The sequence below is a fragment of the Myotis daubentonii genome, chromosome 12 (genome assembly GCF_963259705.1).
Source record: "Myotis daubentonii chromosome 12, mMyoDau2.1, whole genome shotgun sequence".
Taxonomy (NCBI): Eukaryota; Metazoa; Chordata; class Mammalia; order Chiroptera; family Vespertilionidae; genus Myotis; species Myotis daubentonii.
In genome coordinates this window covers 20,202,416-20,221,547 of record NC_081851.1, presented here as the reverse complement: position 1 = coordinate 20,221,547, position 19,132 = coordinate 20,202,416, and the positions used below count along the sequence as shown (strand labels likewise).

General features: G+C 45.0%; 1 protein-coding gene across 3 annotated transcripts in view; it reads right to left on the bottom strand.

The window, feature by feature from the left end:
• The window catches only part of NPHP1 (nephrocystin 1), a 97,903-nt gene that overhangs the window by 12,117 nt on the left and 66,654 nt on the right, over window positions 1–19,132 (bottom strand). For all 3 annotated transcript variants that reach the window (XM_059659102.1, XM_059659103.1, XM_059659101.1), the window contains exons 16-18: window positions 12,810–12,909; window positions 4,797–4,909; window positions 4,295–4,368 (exon numbers count right to left, since the gene is read on the bottom strand). In XM_059659102.1, coding sequence (XP_059515085.1) covers window positions 4,295–4,368; window positions 4,797–4,909; window positions 12,810–12,909 — 287 coding nt within the window. The remainder of the gene's footprint in view (window positions 1–4,294; window positions 4,369–4,796; window positions 4,910–12,809; window positions 12,910–19,132) is intronic.

Sequence of the window (19,132 nt, the reverse complement as noted above, 5' to 3'; positions counted from 1 at the left end):
TATAATAGTCTTGGTTGCAGGTCCCTGCTTTTCATCACTTTGAATATTTCATGCCAATCTCTCATGGCCTGATGTGTTTCTGTTGAGAAATCAGCTGACAGCCTTATGGGAGCTCACTTGTAGGTAACTGTCTCTTGATGCCTTTTTTTTTTTGTCTTTTCTGTCTCTTGATGCCTTTAAGATTCTCTCTTTGCCTTTAACCTTTGCCACTTTAATTATAATATGTCTTGGTTTGGGTCTCTTAGGGTTTCCTGAATTTGATGGGGACTCTCTTTGTTTCCTGAACTTGTACAATTTTTTCCTCCACCAGGTTAAGAAAGTTTTCAGTCATTATTTCTTCAAACATTATTTCATGTCTATCCCTTGCTCTCTCTCTTCTCCTTCTGGTACCCCTATAATGTGGATGTTGTTATGCTTGATGATATTCCTGAGGTCCCTTAGACTATCCTCATTTTTTTTAATTCTCTCGTTGTTTTTTTTTTCGTTTTTTTTCTTCTTATGCTCTGCTTGGGTGCTTACTGTTATCTTGTCCTCTAAATTGGTGATTTAATCCTCTGCTTTATCTAATATGCTATGGATTCCTTCTAGTGTATTCTTCATTTGAGATATTCTATTCTTCATTTCCAAATGGTTCTTTTTTTATGGTTTCTATGTCCTTTTTATTGCTTATTATCTCTTTAAGTTCTCACTGAGATCATCCATTCTCCCCCTAAAGTCCTTGAGCATCCTTATAACCATTGTTTTAAACTCTGCTTCTGGTATTTTGGTTGCTTCCATTTCATTTAATTATTTTTCTGGGGATTTATCTTATTTTTTCATTTGGGGCCTATTTATTTATCTCTCCATTTTGTCTCTCTGCATTAGGTAGATCTGCTATGATTGCCAAACTTGTTATGATGGCTTTATGATGATGGTGTCTCATTGTGCTTAATGGCACAATCTTCTAGATCATCTGAGCTCCTTGCTCCAAAAATGTTTTGGGGGTTTTTTTGTGGGCTATGTACACCCTCCTGTTGTAGTTGAGTCTTGAGTGCTGTTGACCCTTTTGTAGATAGGGTTAATCTTTCAGCCTGGCTGACTATACAAGATGTTGTGTATGAGACACTGTTCAGAGGCTGCCCCTTGAGGCAGAGTTGTTTCTAGGAGGGTCTGGTGCTTGCTATAATTCCCCTTTGGGTGTGCAGCTTGTGTGGCTACTAGGGTTGAGCTCTGGTCTGATCTGCAGCCCACCACTGGCTGAGTTGGTTCTGGGTCCACTTGGGTGGGGTTTAGGTACAGGTCACTGTCAGATGTTGTGTGTAACTGACTGTAGGCAACCTGTCTGGAGCTACCACTCTGTTCACTATTTGTGGCTGCATCTACTGGATCTGGGTGTGTGGAGAAGGGGTCAATTTCTATATAATGATCGGCTTCCTCCGGGTTTGAGCTGGTGGCAGATCTGTAAAAGGACCAAGGCTCTCTGAGGTCCACCTCCACCTGTCAGCTACTCTGGCTCATCCTAAAGTTGCCTGGTCTTCCTCCAGCACCTGCCAAAAAATGACTGTTGAGTGGGCCCAACAGGGTGGCCACAAACCACATCCCCTTCCACAGGTTGCAAGCTCAGTAGGGTGGGATAACTGGGGTTGGGAGGACAGGGCTAATGGGTCCCTACTTGGATCATGCAGTCAGGCACTCAATGAGGAAAAAGTGGCCCCTACTCCAGAGCCAAACCACTCAGTCTCTGTATGAGTCTCCAACTCTAATTCCCCCTGGAGGAGCTCACTGCAGGTTCAGGTTCAGTGCAGCCAGCCGTCCTCTCTGCAGGAGCAAGCTAAGCTGCCTCAGGTTCAGGCAGACATATCAAAGGAGTCTCCCATGGGGATGATGCCAGCACAACCCACAGGAGGGAGCTAAGCACTTTGCCCCAGCCCCGGACAATAGCCTCCAAGGGGCTTACACTTTTAATGTCCCAGCTCTGAGCTACTCTCCCTTCCCCTTACAGAACTGAGCCCAATGGGATGGGGTATCCAGAACTTGGCAGGGCTGATCCCAACAGTCTCCCAGTGGCGGGTGGGAGGGTGCCCTGAAGTCCATAGGAGAGGGGACAGGCACATCTTCCCCTTCCTGGGTAGCAGAGACTGAAATCACTAGAAAGATAGGAGTAGCCACACAGCCCAGCATCTACCTGTCTGGTTCCTGGACAAAAGTTTCCCCAAGAGACTGGTCTGAAAGTCCCAGCTCTGCATAGCACTCTGGTCCCCCTACACCACTGAACTCAGCAGGCCTGCTCAGTGATTCAACAAGTGGGGAAGGGGCGCTGGCTATGTGCTCAAGGTAGTGAGACCAGCATTCTTCCAAAAGTCACACAGTTTAGTCACTGTCTGAATCTTCACCAAAAGCCTTCCTAGGAAAAGAGGGCCCCAAAAGTTATTGCTGGGTACAGCCAGCAGATCCCTCCATAAGACCCAAGCATGGCAGAGTGGTCTCACTAGCAGTGAGAGACCAGGTGGTGCACTCCCCAGGCTGCTGCTGTTAACAATAGGATTGCTCATCCCTGTGAAGGTGGCATCTGGGTCTTTCAGGTGGACTGAAGACCCACTGATTTTCACCATCAGATGCTATGTGGGTTCCTGTTCCCATCTCTGATGCTCTGTGTTCTCTGTACATGGGGTTGAGACGCCATGATACTGGGGGGAGGAAGTTTTGTAGCCATAATATCCCTCCAGCTTCTCAGCCACTGCCGCACCTGGGTGTGGGGGCCAGCCCTTTCCACGTCTCCATTCTTCTTGCCAGTCTCTAAGTGGCTTCTTCTATAAATCCTTGGTATAATATTTCAGATTAGCTAGCCTTCAGTTGGTTATTCAGGTTGACTGCTCTATAATTTAGCTGTAAACCCAGTTTGGGGTGGGGAGCAGATGAGTGTAGTTTCCATCTATTCTGTAGCCATCTTGGGATCTATTCTGTAATGTCTTTCACTCCCATCTCAGCATGTCAAAACCGGACTTGGCCCCAGCGTGTACTAGGTCCATCTCACCCAGGAGCTCTTTAATGGAACAGTCCTTGGTCCTCCTTTGCTGCCTTATTAAGTCTCCAAGGACCTGGTCATGCTTCCCCTGTGGCACATGCCATGGTATCTGAACATCTGCCTTGTGGGCATACAGGTCTTCTAATGTTTTTGACCCTGTTATGATAAGTTGAACTTTATAAAATTGACATTTTGAAGGTCAAAAATGGCTGAAAATTGAAGAATTCATGTGGTTCAACCAGCTGCTATTTCGTGCAGCAGAAAGTATATGTTGAATTAAATAAAAAATGATATGTGTGCCCTGACTCTCCCCTGAGAACTCAGTTCATATATATAACAAACCATTTTGGATTTTTGCTCTTAGGCCACAATTAGTGGCCATCTTAAGTTAAGGAACAAAAAACAAGAGATTGCAACAGTGTACATAGCATGCCCTTCACCTGCTTATTGGGTGCTGGGAAGCCTGGATAAGTAACACTCATGCTAAGAAAGGAAGGATGAGCCCAAGTCAGCTAAAAAGTGGACACAGATCAGGAGATGTCATCCAAATAGGGGGCAAAAAAAAAAAAAAAGGAATAGGTGTCAGAATGCACTAATGTTGTATTATTTAACTAGGGGCCCAGTGCACGAAATTCGTGCACTGGGTGTGTGGGGGGGGGAGTGTCCCTCAGCCCAGCCTGCCCCCTCTCACATACTGGGAGCCCTCAGGCGTTGACCCCCATCACCCTCCAATCGCAGGATCGGCCCCTTGCCCAGGCCTGACGCCTCTGGCTGAGGCGTCTGGCCTGGGCAGCGGGGACCCGCAGCTGCAGCAGCCCCACGATCGTGGGCTCCGCTTTAGGCCCAGGCAAGGGACCCCTAGCTCCTGGGACTGCCAGCTTCGACCGTGCCCAGCTCCCATCGCTGGCTCCACCCCTACTTCCTGCTATCACTGGCCAGGGTGGAAAAGGCACCTGATTCTCCGATCATGGCTGGGGGGCAGGGCAAAGGCGGCACCAGGGCCGCCTTTGCCCTGCCCCCCAGCTCTTAGCTCCCCCCTGGGTTTCCAATCACTGTCAGTGGCAGGGGCTTCTTCCTGCTTTCCCTTTCGCCTCCCTGCATTGTGCCTACATATGCAAATTAGCCGCCATCTTGTTGGCAGTTAACTGCCAATCTTAGTTGGCAGTTAATTTGCATATAGCCCTGATTAGCCAATGAAAAGGGTAGCTCGTACGCCAATTACCATTTTTCTCTTTTATTAGTGTTGATTGCTTTCAGAACCCACCAGATTCCCATCATGATACTACCCACCCTGAGCGCATCCATCACGTCAGGCTGCTCCAAGAGCTTGGGGAAGGTGGCCAATACAGGATTACTGATTAAATCTGAAATACAAAGACCAAAAAGGATTTACACAAACTTTATCCAATATGTTTTACTGCAACAGACATAACATATATTCAAATTAGAATCACTGTGTCACAAGATTTGTTGACAACACATTCTAACACTTTAACCTCTAGGAGCTCAAAGCTGTCCCCTCAACCTCCATCCCCCCCCTATATCCACAACATAGAGGGTTCTGGAATGAGTCTTGTACCACGTAAACAGAGCTTTTAGGAGGGGAGTGAAGTGGCTCTGAACAGAATAAGACTAGAAACTTGTGTTCACCTTTCTGTGTTTTTTTCCAACCCTACTTTTCTCATGACCGTGGTCTCACCTTTGGACGCAGAAGATACAGGCTGACATAGGTTACATTTACTCAAAGCATGCTGCATTGCTGTACAAAAGGAAATTGCAAAGACCCCCTTACCAGCACTTTGCATGCTCAACCTGTCTTTTAGGAGTACATCTCCAAGAATTTGGCGATAAAATATCAACAAATGAATGTAGGACATGCTTCCAATTAATGTTTCCGGCAGTAAACTATTAAAGAAGAAAAGAAATGTATTCATTAAACAGTATCTTACATTCCAACCTACAATGTTTTTTAAATGTGTGTATTACTTTAATGAACTATTCCAAGTTTTGTTTCATCATTGGGAAAAAAGCAACAATTATATGGGAAATTCCCACCCCAAAGTTGGTCACGTTAAACTTCAGATAATTTACATTTTTATGTGTACACTTTCAAGTCTCCACCCTGTGCTGCCACAGCTATGCTTCTATTTTAGCTATACACCCATGTTAAATGTCAAATTTTTAAAAAGCCATGAGCCCTAGCCAGTTTTGCTCAGTGGATAGAGCGTCGGCCTGCGGACTGAAGGGTCCCAGATTCAATTCCGGTCAAGGGCACATGCCCAGATTTCGGGCTTGATCCCCAGTGGGGGGTGTGCAGGAGACAACCAATCAATGATTCTCTCTCATCATTACTGTTTCTATCTCTCTCTCCTTCTCCCTTCTTCTCTGAAATCAATTTTTTTTAAAAAAAAAGGCATGATTATGTGTTTTGGAAATAAAGAGACTAGTCAGCTACATGTTTTAACAAAGCCATGTGGCCATCCCACCTGATGTGATGAATGCAGAAGAAATGTGAGCTGATTGTTCACAGTACTGGGTGGAACATGGGAGGGTGTAGCAGACCTGGACTGAATTCTGACTTTGCTACTTCCTAGCTATGTAACTTCAGGCTAATTAATTATTCTCCTTGTGTTTTGGTTTTCTCGTTTGTAGAATACAGATAGCAATACCTGAATTTCAGAAGGCTAATAAAAAGATTAAAATGAGGTTAAGTGTAGAGTGTTCAATGCAATGCATTGTACACATTAAGGGTTTAAAAACAAAATAAATTTCAACATTAGCCGAAACAGGTTTGGCTCAGTGGATAGAGCGTCAGCTTGCGGACTGAAAGGTCCCAGGTTCGATTCCGGTCAAGGGCATGTACCTGGGTTGCGGGCACATCCCCAGTAGCAGATGTGCAGGAGGCAGCTGATCGATGTTTCTCTCTCATCGATGTTTCTAACTATCTCTCTCCCTTCCTCTCTGTAAAAAATCAATAAAATATATTTACAAAAAATGTCAACATTAAAGTTAAATTATTATCAGTTTAAAATAGATTCTTATAACTATGTAATCCCCATAGTATCCAAAAAGAAAAAAATCTATAGAATGCACACAAAAAGAAATGAAAAGGAGTTAAGTGTATCACTACCAAAAAAATCAATTAAACACAAGAGAAGGACCCCCTAGCTGGTTTAACTCAGTGGATAGAACACTGGCCTGCGGACTGAAGTGTCCCAGGTTCGATTCCAGTCAAGGGCATATGCCCTGGTTGCGAGCTCAATCCCCAGTAAGGGGCATGTAGGAGGCAGCTAATCAATGATTTTCTCTCATCATTGATATTTCTATCTCTCTCCCTCTCCCTACCTCTCTTTAATCAATAAAAATGTATTAATAAACAAACACAACAGAAGGTAAGAAGGGAGGAAATGAGGGACAAAATAAATCTGAGACATACAGAAAATCAGTAACCAAATGGAAATAGTAAGTCCTCTCCTATCAGTAATTATTATAAATTAGAGGCCTGGTGCACAAAAATTTTTGCACTCTTGGGGGGGAGGGGGGGCCCCTCAGCCCAGCCTACACCTATTTGCAGTCCAGGACCCCTTGGGGGATGTCCACCTGTCAATTTAGGCCCACTCCCCGGGGGATCAAGCCTAAGCTTGCAGTCAGACATCCTTCTGGCAGCCAGGGAGCCCTCGGGGGATGTCTGACTAAAGGCTTAGGCCCCCAAGGGAGCTGTGATGAGGAAGCTGGGTCGGGTCACACACAGGATGCCCGGGCAGGCAGTTAAACTCAGAGCATGATTTAAAATGACAAAAGCGAACCCAACAAACTGCAGATTTCAACTCCTCGCATCCATAAGGGACACACTCAAGAAGCAGAATCAGGTTCGGAGGAAGCCGGAGCCGGACCCGGCTGGGCCAGCAACGTGGAACCGCTGTACCAGCAAACACACAAGCAGGTCCACCAGATCCAGTCTCACATGGGACGCCGGGAGACAGCAGACAAGCAGTCTGTGCACTTAGTAGAAAACAAAATCCAAGCAAGCATACCAGATACTCAGCCAGCTAGAACGCCTGGAGATTCTGTCCAGCAAGGAACCGCCCAACAAAAGACAGAATGCCAAACTTCGTGTTGACCAGTTAAAGTATGATGTCCAGCCAGAACCGGTTTGGCTCAGTGGATAGAGCGTCGGCCTGTGGACTCAGGGTCCCAGGTTTGATTCCAGTCAAGGGCATGTACCTTGACTGCAGGCACATCCCCAGTGTGGGGCGTGCAGGAGGCGGCTGATCAGTGTCTCTCTCTCATCGATGTTTCTAACTCTCTATCCCTCTCCCTTCCTCTCTGTAGAAAATCAATAAAACATATTTTTAAAAAAATAAAAAATAAAGTATGATGTCCAGCACCTGCAGACTGCTCTCAGAAACTTCCAGCATTGGTGATACGCAAGGGAGCAGCAGGGGAGACAGCAAGAGGAGCTTCTGTCTTGCACCTTCACCCCCAACGTGGGATGTGGCACCCCCTGCGAGGCTGAGACGGCCCCTGCGAGGCTGCGCCGGCCCCTGCGAGGCTGTGACGGCCCCTGCGAGGCTGTGACGGCCCCTGCGAGGCTGAGACGGCCCCTGCGAGGCTGTGACGGCCCCTGCGAGGCTGCGCCGGCTCCTGCGAGGCTGTGACGGCCCTGAGAAGCTCCAACGACCCCTGAGAGGCTGCGATGGCCCCTGGGAAGCCAGCGGAACCGCGCGAGCCACCCAGACAGCTTCGTCGACAGCCCGCAAGCCAGCACGCAGCCCCATGCACAACTATCACCCGAAGGGCGAGAGGGGCGAGAGCAGCTGTAATGTTGCTTTCTCCTCACTTTTGATAGCGAAATCTTCATTTTAAACATAAGAGGACACATTATTTTAAAAAGCCGTTATGTGGCTCCGTACTCTTTCTGAGTAGAGCGTGAACAAGTCGTGAGAGACTTTTCCGAACACAGGGACACGTTGCGGGTGGAAACAGCTACATTTTCCATGGGTATGACCTTTGACCCGGCAACAAAAAGCATACACCTATGGATGAGGACAGTGGTGGGGGGGGGTAAGGGCAGAGGGTGGGGTGGGAACTGGGTGGAGGGGAGCTATTGGGGGGGAAAGGGGAACAACTGTAATAATCTGAATAAAGATTTATTTTAAAAAATAAAATAAAATAAAATGACAAAAGCAACCACTCAGAGAGGTAGGCCACATTCATTACACTGCTCCTTGACAATCTGCAACAGCAAAAAGGTCATGCAGGGATAGTCAGGGGGATGCCCTAGTCATGTCCCCATGCCATGCTCCCCCTCCACCCATCCAGCATGCACCTCTGTGGAAAGGCCCTTTCCTGACGTCTTCACAGGGCACATCTCCAATCCTTCAAACCCCATTTCAAATGCCCCCTGGTCTTACCAGCTATCTTACATAGCTTCACTTAGATGAATGTTATGACACACTGTATCAGCTACCTGGCATTACATTTGCATTTATCTATACACTAGAGGTCCGGTGCACAGATTCTTGCACTGGTGGGGTCCCCTGGCCTGGTCTGCGGGGATTGGGCCAAAAACTGGCTCTCAAACATCCCCTGATGGGTCCCGGATTGCAAGAGGGCGGTTCTCAGGTGACGCATCCGGGAATCAGAATTGGGATCCCTCCTCTCTGGTTCCAGGTGTGTCACCCAAGAGCCACAGCTGCCAAGTCACTGCAGCTCAGCAGCTCCTGCGTTAAGCATCTGCCCCCTGGTGGTCAGGGCACATCAAAGCTACTGATCGGACAGTTGGACGATCACTTAGACTTTTATATATATAGATATAATCATAAGATTAGCCAATTATTAGAGCTCACACTGCTTAATTGCATGTACTATAAATACTTGCTAAGTGTTTTATATGTTTTTTCATTAAACTTCATTACAACTTATGGGATTGATATTTCTACTGTGTCCTTTATAAAGATGTAGACATTGAGACCCCAAGAAAGATGATTCTATGACTTTCTAAGAGGTTCCTGAGTTTGAAATTGATAGACCTGGATTCTACTAGTATAAAAGCTCCCTGCAGAAAATGCAAAACAAAAATCATGAGATACCACTGCTTACTTATTAAAATAGCTAAAACAAACAAAAAGGCTGAGAATACCAAGTGTTGTCAAGAATATGGGGCAACTGAGCCCTAGCCGGTTTGGCTCAGTGCATAGAGCCTCAGCCTGTGGACTGAAGGGTCCTGGGGTCAATTCTGGTCGAGGGCACATGCCCGGATTGTGAGCTCAATCCCCAGTAGGAGGCAGGCAAGATGCAGCTGATCAGTGATTCTCTCTCATTAATGATGTTTCTATCTGTCTCTCTCTCTCCCTTCCTCTCTGAAATCAATAAAAATGTATTTTTGCGACAGCATGGATGGAACTGGAGAGCATTATGCTAAGTGAAATAAGCCAGTCAATGAAGGAAAAATACCACATGATCTCACTCATTTCTGGATAATAAAGACCATTATAAACTTATGAACAAAAATAGATACAGAGGCAGAGCTGCCTCGAACAGACTGTCAAACTACAGCAGGAAAGCCAGGGAGGGTGGGAGGGCAGAAGGGGGGTGGGTAAGAGATCAACCGAAGGACTTATATGCATGCATATAAGCATAACCAATGGACATAAGACACTGGGGGGTAGGGGAGGATAAGGGATTGTCAAGGGCGGGGGAAAAAAAGAAGACTTATGTAATACTCTTTGTAATACTTTAAGAAATAAATAAATAAATAAATAAATAAACAAATAAATAAATAAATAAAAATAAGGAATATGGGGCAACTGAAATGCTGATACACTGCTGATGAGAATGTAAAATAGTGTAGTCATTTGGAAAATAGCTTGGCAGCTTCTTATAAAATAAACAAACACCAGATGCCCCAGCAACCCCATTCCTAAGTGTCTGTACCCATCAGAAATAACAGTACATTTACACATAAAAAAAATTCATATACAAATATTTAGAGGAAGTTTTATCCATAATAGGCCAAAATTAGAAACAACCCAGATGTCCAACAACTAACTCATGGGTAAACACACTATGATACATCCAGCCAATGGAATACCGGAACACCTAGCTTTATTGTGCTTTGAAGATATTGTGTTATGTGTATTTTTAATTTTACTGACTTCTTTTAAGAGAGGAGGGGAGAGAAAGAGAGAGATGGACAGATATATCAATGTGAGAGAGAAACATCAATTGATGGCCTCCCATAAGCATCCTAACTGGAGATCAAATCCACAACCTGAATATGTGCCCTGAACTGGAATCACATGCAGCACCTACTGGCGCATGGGATAATGCTCCAACCAAGTCACTCTAGCCAAAGCGATACTGCATTTTTTACAAATTGAAAATGTGGCCCTGGCTGGTGGGGTTCAGTTGGTTAGGTTTCATCCCATGCACTGAAGGGTTGCTAATTTGATTCCAAGTTGGGGTACATGCCCAGGTTGCAGGGTCAATCCCCAGGGGTAGGGAGTATTCAGGAGGCAACCAATCAATGTTCCATTCTCACATCAATGTTTTTCTCTGTCCCTCTCTCTCTCTAAAAATCAGTTAAAAATCTTATATTTAAAAAAAAAAAAAAAAAGCCCTGGCTGGTATAGCTGGTTTGGCTCAGTGGATAGAGCAGCATGTGGACTGAAAGGTCCTGGGTTCAATTCCGGTCAAGGGCACATGCCAGGTTGTGGGCTCGATCCCCAGTGTGGGGGGTACAGGAGGCAGCCAATCAATGATTCTCTCTCATCATTGATGTTTCTATCTTTCCCTTTCCTTTCCTCTTTAAAATCAATTATATATATATATATATATATATATATATATACACACTCATATATATTTAAATCTTTTTTTTAAATATATTTTATTGATTTTTCACAGAGAGGAAGGGAGAGAGATAGAAAGCTAGAAACATCGATGAGAGAGAAACATCAATCAGCTGCCTCCTGCACATCTCCCACCGGGGATGGGCCCGCAACCCAGGCACATGCCCTCGACCGGAATCGAACCCGGGACCCTTCAGTCCGCAGGCCGACGCTCTATCCACTGAGCCAAACCGGTTTCGGCTATATTTAAATCTTATAAAAAGAAAAAAAAAATTGAAAATTTGTGGCACCCCTCAGTTGAGCAAGTCTACTGGCCTTTTTTCCAACAGGCTCAGATAATGGTTAGCATTTTTAAATTGAGGTATATACATTGTTTGTTTGTTTGTTTACACATAATGCTATTGAACACTTGATAACTAAAGTATGGTGTAAACATAACTTTTATATACACTGGGAAGCCAACAATTCATGTAACCTGCTTTGTTGCAATATGTACCTTATTGCAGTGATCTGGAGCTGATCCCACAATATCTCCTGTACTGTTTAAAACAAAAAGAACAAACTACTAACACAGGCATCAGCATGAATGAATCTCAGAAGCACCGTGCTGAGTGAAAACCAGACTCACAAGCCTGCATACTATAGGATCCGATGTACAGTACAGGGAAAGGCAAAGCTGCTGGGAAGGAAAACAGAGGGGTGGCTGCCTGGGGCTGGGGCTGGGGCTGGGCACTGAGGACAAAGACAAAGCCGCAGAGGAGACTCTTTAGAGTGATGGACACATTCTCTACCGTGACTGTACTGATAGTTACATGACTGTATATATTTGTTAAAACTCAAAGAACTGTAAACTAAAAGGAGTAAACTAAATTATACCTCAACAAACTTAACATTTTAAAAAGTTCTCTTTAGATAGACTCATGGGTCAGTAAGTCCACTTAATAGAAGTTCTCTACTCTATTTTTGACCAAATCTGGCCTTTGTGCTAACTAGTAAGTAGAAGAGTCATCTAATCTGAACTTGTTATTCCATTTCCCTGATCTTTGGCAAACAAGTTACTCTATATATATAAAACCCTAATATGAAAATAGACCAAACGGCAGAACAACCAAACAACCGGTCGCTATGATGTGCGCTGACCACTAGGGGGCGCATGCAGAACATGGCGGGCATTGGCAGCAGGCAGCAGAGCATGGAACATGGCGGGCATTGGCCGCAGCAGATGGTGAAGCAGGTGAGCGGGGGCGGCAGACCAAGGCAGGGTGCTGGTTGCTGTCATCGGGGCGAGCCTCTGGTGGTTATTGAAAATTCTTTGCTCCCGCACACTGCAGTTCCAGTGGGCACTTGCACCTGCTACTGGCACCTGAGCCACTACTCACATCCGCTGCAGGAGCCTGGCGCCAGCCCCAATCACTCAGCACTGTCAGCAGGTACGAGCAGTGGCTGCTGGCCCCAATCATCCCTCAGGGCTTCTCCACCTCCCCCTGCTCCTGAGGGGCAATGAGGGCCAGCAGCCACTGCTCGCGCCTGCTGCTGACAACGGCCCACTTGCACTCGCAGCTGGCACCAGAGCCACTGCTCACACCCACTGCTGGTGCCCAGCGCCGGCCCCTATCGCTCTGCGCCATCAGCGAGTGCAAGCCAGGCCGGCGCTGTCAGTGTGTGGGAGCAGCAGCGGCAGGAGCGGAGCTGCTGGCAGACAGGGGACCAGGGGCCACGGAGGGAGGAGCCAGGCAGGGGCGTGGAGGATGGGCCGAGACCCGCCCCTGTGCCCACCACAGCCTCACGGCCCACAGTTCCTTTCAAAGTGCACAAATTCGTGCACTGGGCCCTAGTGAGCTGACATTAACCAACAAAAGATGACCAAGCAGGAGGGAAGCTGAGAGCAGAGAAGGTCTACACATGTTGAGTGACCCAAGCTCCCAAACAGAAACTGCAGAAGGCATACCAACCTTAGTAGGTCTCTTGATCTTCTGTTCAAAGACCTCAGTTTTACTAGAAGCTGTGGCTGCCTCCTCATCATCATCATCTGATGGAAAACACTCCCTTGTGCTTAAAAAATTAATAAATGTTACAACTTTAAGTGCTTGGGACAGTGCGTATAACACAACAAAGTATTTTCATTTTCATTTTCATTTAAAAGCATGGTATTTTGCTATAATACAACAAAGTCTTTTCACCACCAGTGCCTGCCCCTGACAGCGGCATTGTTGTGGCTGAATTACAACGAAAAAAAGAGGAGTTTAAAAAGCATGCCTGGGGAGTGACATTAGAGGAATGGCAGCATGAGGATCCCCTTGGCCTCTCCCCCTGAAACGTGTTAACAAGTTTATCAACTATATAACTCAACAAAGGATTCCATGCTCAATATAGAAGCATGCCTGAGAGACCCATGCATTGAATCATTTAAAGGTGGGCAACCAGGAGCAAACGGGGAGGCAAGAAAGGAGGAGAGCTCACACGGCCACAGATGCAGCCCTGCAGCTGGGAGCTGGCTGCTAGCTCAGCCCCAGAGAGAGGAGGAAGCAGGTATTTCCATGGGCCAGGAACAACAGAGTCTCGGTGGCTCTCCAGCAGGGCAAGTGGCGCGAACAGCAGCTGAGCCAGCTGAGAGGCTGGAGTTAGGACACAGTGCCTGGGTTCTGTCGTAACTATCTGCTGTTGGACAGTTAGTGTTCCAGGCAAAGATGGAGCCACAGAGGCCCATCACCCCCTTGGACTCCCAAAACTCACTTCCCATTGCCCTTGGTGTCAGGTCAAGGAGCACATTATCTGTAAACTGAGAGATATTGCAGCAGAGTCCCTGTTTCCTCCAGTGATTGATCCCTATTTGGAGGGGGGGGCACCATGGAGGTCCGGGGTCACCATTATGGTGAGGGCAAAACAAAGCCCACCCCCAAGCAGCACAGCTGTAATGTCTCATCGGAGCTATGGAGGGCAGCTCTGGGACGTCACAGAGCTAAAAATCTTGTGATTCAGCATCACCTACTAGAAAACAGTAGAAAGACCTGTTCAAAGAAAGATGCTAGAGAAGGGCCCATATAATACATAGATGCCTAGACAAAGGGGACCAGCAAATACCATGAATAACCATGGAAACAAGGAAGCCCAGAAAAAAATGAAAAATCTCCATAAAGCAAGCTGGAACACATGGAAATATATAAATGACAGAGAATTCAAGATTGCAGTTCTGAAATACTCAACAAGATGTGAGAAAATATAGACAGGCAATCTAATACACTCAAAAAACAAATTAATGAACAAAATGAGTACTGTACCAAAGAATCTAAAGCGTTAAAAAAAGAACCAATCAGAAATCCTGGAAATGAAGCATGCAATTAAGGAGATTAGGAGTAAACTACTGAATATAGGAAACAGAACTGACCAGATGGAGAAAAGAATTAGTGATATCAATACAGTGGGGCCTTGATTTACGAGTTTAATTCGTTCCGAGACCGAGCTCATTAAGGAGCTCGTTAAGGAGCTCGTTAACTCAAATTACTCTGTCAACTCAATGCAAAAAATCAGCCGAGAGACAGTTGGTATCTCAAAAAACTCGTTAGTCGGGACACTTGTAAGTCAAGGCCCCACTATATAGGAATCTAGAAATGATGTATAGGGAAGAAGAGAGAGACCCGAGCATTAAAAAAAATGAAAGAGCTCTATAAGAACTGACTCCATCAGAAAAAGCAATCCTACATAATAAAAGCCAAATATGCTAAGTGTCCGGTCGGCCGTTCAACCAATCAAAGCGTACTATGCTAATGATATGCTAAGGCTGCTCAACTGCTCACTATGACATGCACTGACCACCAGAGGGAAAATGCTCCAACCAGTAGGTGAGCTTGCTGCTGGGGTCCAGCCAATCCGGACTGAGCGAGATGGGCCGGACACTCCCTGGAGCCCTCCCTCGGTCCCTCCCTGGCTGTCCAACCTCCCACGTCCCTCCCCAGCCCCAATTGTGCACCAGTGGGGTCCCTCAGCCTGGCCTGCACCCTCTCAAAATCCAGGACCCCTTGGAGGATGTCAGAGAGCCAGTTTCAGCCCAATCCCACAGGCCAGGCTGAGGGACCCCAGTGGTGCACGAATTCATTCACCGGGCCTCTAGTATAAGAATAATAGGCATACCAGAAGAAGAGAGGGATAAGGAAACAGAGAGCCTATTTAAACAAACAATGGATAAGAACTTCCCACACCTATGGAAAGAACTAGATCCTCAAATCTAATAAGCAAACAGAACACCTAGTTACCTCAGTCCAAAGAGGCCCTCTCCAAGTCACATTATATTAAAATTGTAAAAAGTGAATGACAAAAAATAAAAAATTTCTCAAAGCAGCCAGGGAAAAGAAGAAAGTTATCTGCAAAAGAAAACCCTTCAGAATATCATTGGACTTCTCACAAAAACTCTACAGGCAAGAAGAAAGTGGAACCAAATATTCAAATGACTGAAAGAGAGAAATTCTCAGCAAAAGAATAATATATCCAGCAAAGTTATCCTTTAAATATGAAGGAGAAACAAAGATGTCCCCAGATATACAGAAGCTGAGGGAATTTATCACCAGAAAATCACCACTGCAAGAAATACTCAAGGGAATTATTCTACTTAAAACAAAGAGCATAAGGTCACAACACTATGAGTATGATCACCAAACAACTTACAGCATAAATAGGAATAATTTGTTATAACAAAAACATAAAAGAGGAGAGGAGTGAAGGTCTGAACTGGCAAAGGAGGATGGAGATTAGATGCACTCAAAAGAGAAAAAAACTACAGTACATATGCAACTTTATTTTTCATAAACCTGATGGTAACCACACACAAAACCCCCAAAATTAAGACACATAGCTTAAAAAAGAGAAAGCAGAAGAAAGAAGTGTAGAATACCACCAAACAAAACAAGAGACAGAAACACACAAAGGAAAAGAACTACTGAAGGAACAGAGCTACAAGAAAACAAAAGATAAAATGACTATAGGAAATCCTCTTACATCAATAATTATACTAAACTAGAGGCCCAGTACACGAAATTCCTGCACTGGTAGGGTCCCTAGTGGCTGCCGGCTGCCAGCCAGGTACTCCCTCCCTTCCCCCAGCCGCCTGCCACTGCCACCAGCCAGGGCCTCTCTCCCTTCCCCCGGTCGGCCCTGCCCCCCAGTCGAACTCCCGGACAACCTCCTGGTCAAGGGGACAATTTGCATACTATGCTTTTATTATATAGGATGTAAATTATCTGAATTCACCAATAAAGAGGTACAGAGTAGTAGAGTGGATCAAAAAACAAAAACCAACCATATGCTGCCTACAAAAGACACATCTAAGCTGCAAAGACAAAGGTAGATTCAAAGTAAAAGGGTGCAAAATGATTCTCCAAGCAAAAAACACCCACAGAAAAGCAGGTATAGCCATACTTTATCTGACAAAATAGAATTCAAGATAACAAGAGACAAAGATGGACACTTTATAATGATAAAGGGGACACTACATCAAGAGAACATAATACTTCTTAATATATATGCACCTGATCAGGGAGCAATGAAATATATAAAGCAACTATAATTAGAACTAAAGGGAGAAAGAAATCAAAACACAATCATAAGTTGAGGACCTTAATACTCCATTCGCAGCTCTGGATATATCATTCAAATAGAAAATCAATAAAGAAACATGAATCTTTAATGACACACTAGACCAAATAGACATAATTGACATTTATAGAGCTTTTCATCCCAGAACATCAGACTTTACATTCTTCTCCAGTGCACATGGAGCATTCTCAAGGATAGACAGTATGTTGGGTCACAAAACTAGCCTCAACAAATTCAAGATTGAAATTATATTCTCTGACCACAATGCCTTAAAATTAGAAATCAGCTGGAAAAAGTAAGTAAAGAAACTCACAACTATGTGGAGATTAAACAACATACTACTAAAAAATGACCGGGCTAAAGAAGAAATAAATAAAAACATACAAAGAACTCATGAAATTCAACACCAAACAAACAATCCAATTAAAAAATGGGCAGAGGACCTGAACAGACGCCTCTCCCAAGAAGACATACAAATGGCCAACAGCTATATGAAGAGATGTTCAACCTCACTAGCAATTAAGGAAATGCAAATCAAAACCACAATGAGATACCACCTCTCACCTGTCAGAATGGTCATTATCAACAAGACAAGTAATAAGTGTTGGGGAGGTTGAGGAGAAAAGGGAACCCTCATTCACTGTTGATGAGAATGTAGACTGGTAGAACCACTATGAAAAACAGTCTGGCAATTCCTCAAAAACTTAAGAATAGAGCTACCATATGACCCAGCAATACCTCTCCTGGGTCTATATACCTGAAAAACTCAAAAACATATATTCACAAAGATATATGCACTCCTAAGTTCATTGCAGCTGTATTCCCAGTGGCTGAGACATGGAGACAACCCAAGTGTACTGCATAAAGGACTGGATAAAGAAATTGTACACACCCAGTCAGCATGGCTCAGTGGTTGAGCATCGACCTATGAACCTGGAGGTCACGATTCAATTCCCTGTCACAGCACATGCCCAGGTTATGGGCTTGATCCCCAGTTGAGGGCATGCAAGAGACAGCCGATCAATGATTCTCTCTCATCGTTGATGTTTCTATCTCTATCTCTCTCCCTTCCTCTCTGAAATCAATAAAAAAATATATTGGGGAAAAAAAGATGTGGTACAACCCAGCCAGTGTTGCTCAGTGGTTGAGTATCAACCTATGAACCAGGAGGTCACAGTTTGATTCCCGGTCAGGGCAGAAGCCCGGGTTGGGGGCTCCATCCCCATGGGGGGGGCATGCAGGAGGCAGCTGATCAATGATTCTCTCTCATCATTGACGTTTTTATCTCTCCCTCTCCCTTCCTCTCTGAAATCAATAAATATATACAGTGGGGCCTTGACTTATGAGTGTCCCGACTAACGAGTTTTTTGAGATACCAGCTGTCTCTCGGCCGATTTTTTGCATTGAGTTGATAGAGTAATTTGAGTTAACGAGCTCCTTAACAAGCTCAGTCTCAGAACGAATTAAACTCGTAAGTCAAGGCCCCACTGTATTTAAAAAAAAAAAGATATGGTACATATACACAATGGAATACTTACTACTCAGTCATAAGAAAATACAAAATACAGTGGGGCCTTGACTTATGAGTGTCCCGACTAACGAGTTTTTCAAGATACGAGCCGTCTCTCAGCCAATTTTTTGCTTTGAGTTGCGAGCTAAAATTCGGGTTACGAGCCAGCTTCAGATACCCCACTGCTAGTTGGCACAGTGAATGTCACAGTGAACGCCACAACATCAGCCCAGCATCACGTGTCTCACTCGTTCACAACTGATTTGACATACGAGTAATTTGAGTTACGAGCTCCGTCACAGAACGAATTAAACTCGTAAGTCAAGGCCCCACTGTACTGCCATTTGTGATAACATGGATGGACCTTGAGAATACTGTATTATGCTATGTGAAGTAAGTCAGGCAGAAAAAGCTAAGAACTATATGATTTTACTCATATGCAGGATATAAAACTGAAACTCGTGGACACAAATAGCAGTGTGGTGGTTGCCAGAGGGAAGGTGTGGGGGTGAAGGAGGCCTAATACATGGTGATGGAAGATGATTTGACTTTGGGTGGTGAGTACACAGTGCAATGTACAGATCTTGTGCCATAGAAATCTACACGTGAAATCTATGTGATTTATTAACCAATGTCATCCCAATAAATTTAATTTTTAAAATAAAAAGCATGTTGCCCTAGCCAGTTTGGCTCAGTGGAAAGAGCATTGGCCTGCGGACCAAAGGGTCCCAGGTTCGATTCCGGTCAAGGGCATGTACCTTGTTGCAGCCTCCTCCCCAGTCTGGGCCCTAGTCGGGGCTCATGCAGAAGGCAACCAATTGATGTGGCTCTCTCACATCAATGTTTCTTTCTGTCTTTCCCTCTCTCTGCCGCTCTCCCTAAAAATCAATGGAAAAATGTCCTCAGGTGAGAATTAACAACAACAAAAAAGCATATCTAGCCCGGCCAGCATGGCTCAGTGATTGAATTTAGACCTATGAACCAGGAGGTCACGGTTTGATTCCCAGTCAGGGCACATGTCTGGGTTACGGGCTCGACCCCCAGTAGGGGATGTGCAGGAAGCAGCTGATCAATGAATTTCTCTCATCATTGATGTTTCTATCTCTCTCTCCCTCTCTCAAATCAATAAATATATATATATTTTTTTTAAAAAAGCATGTCAACCCACGTGCATCCCAG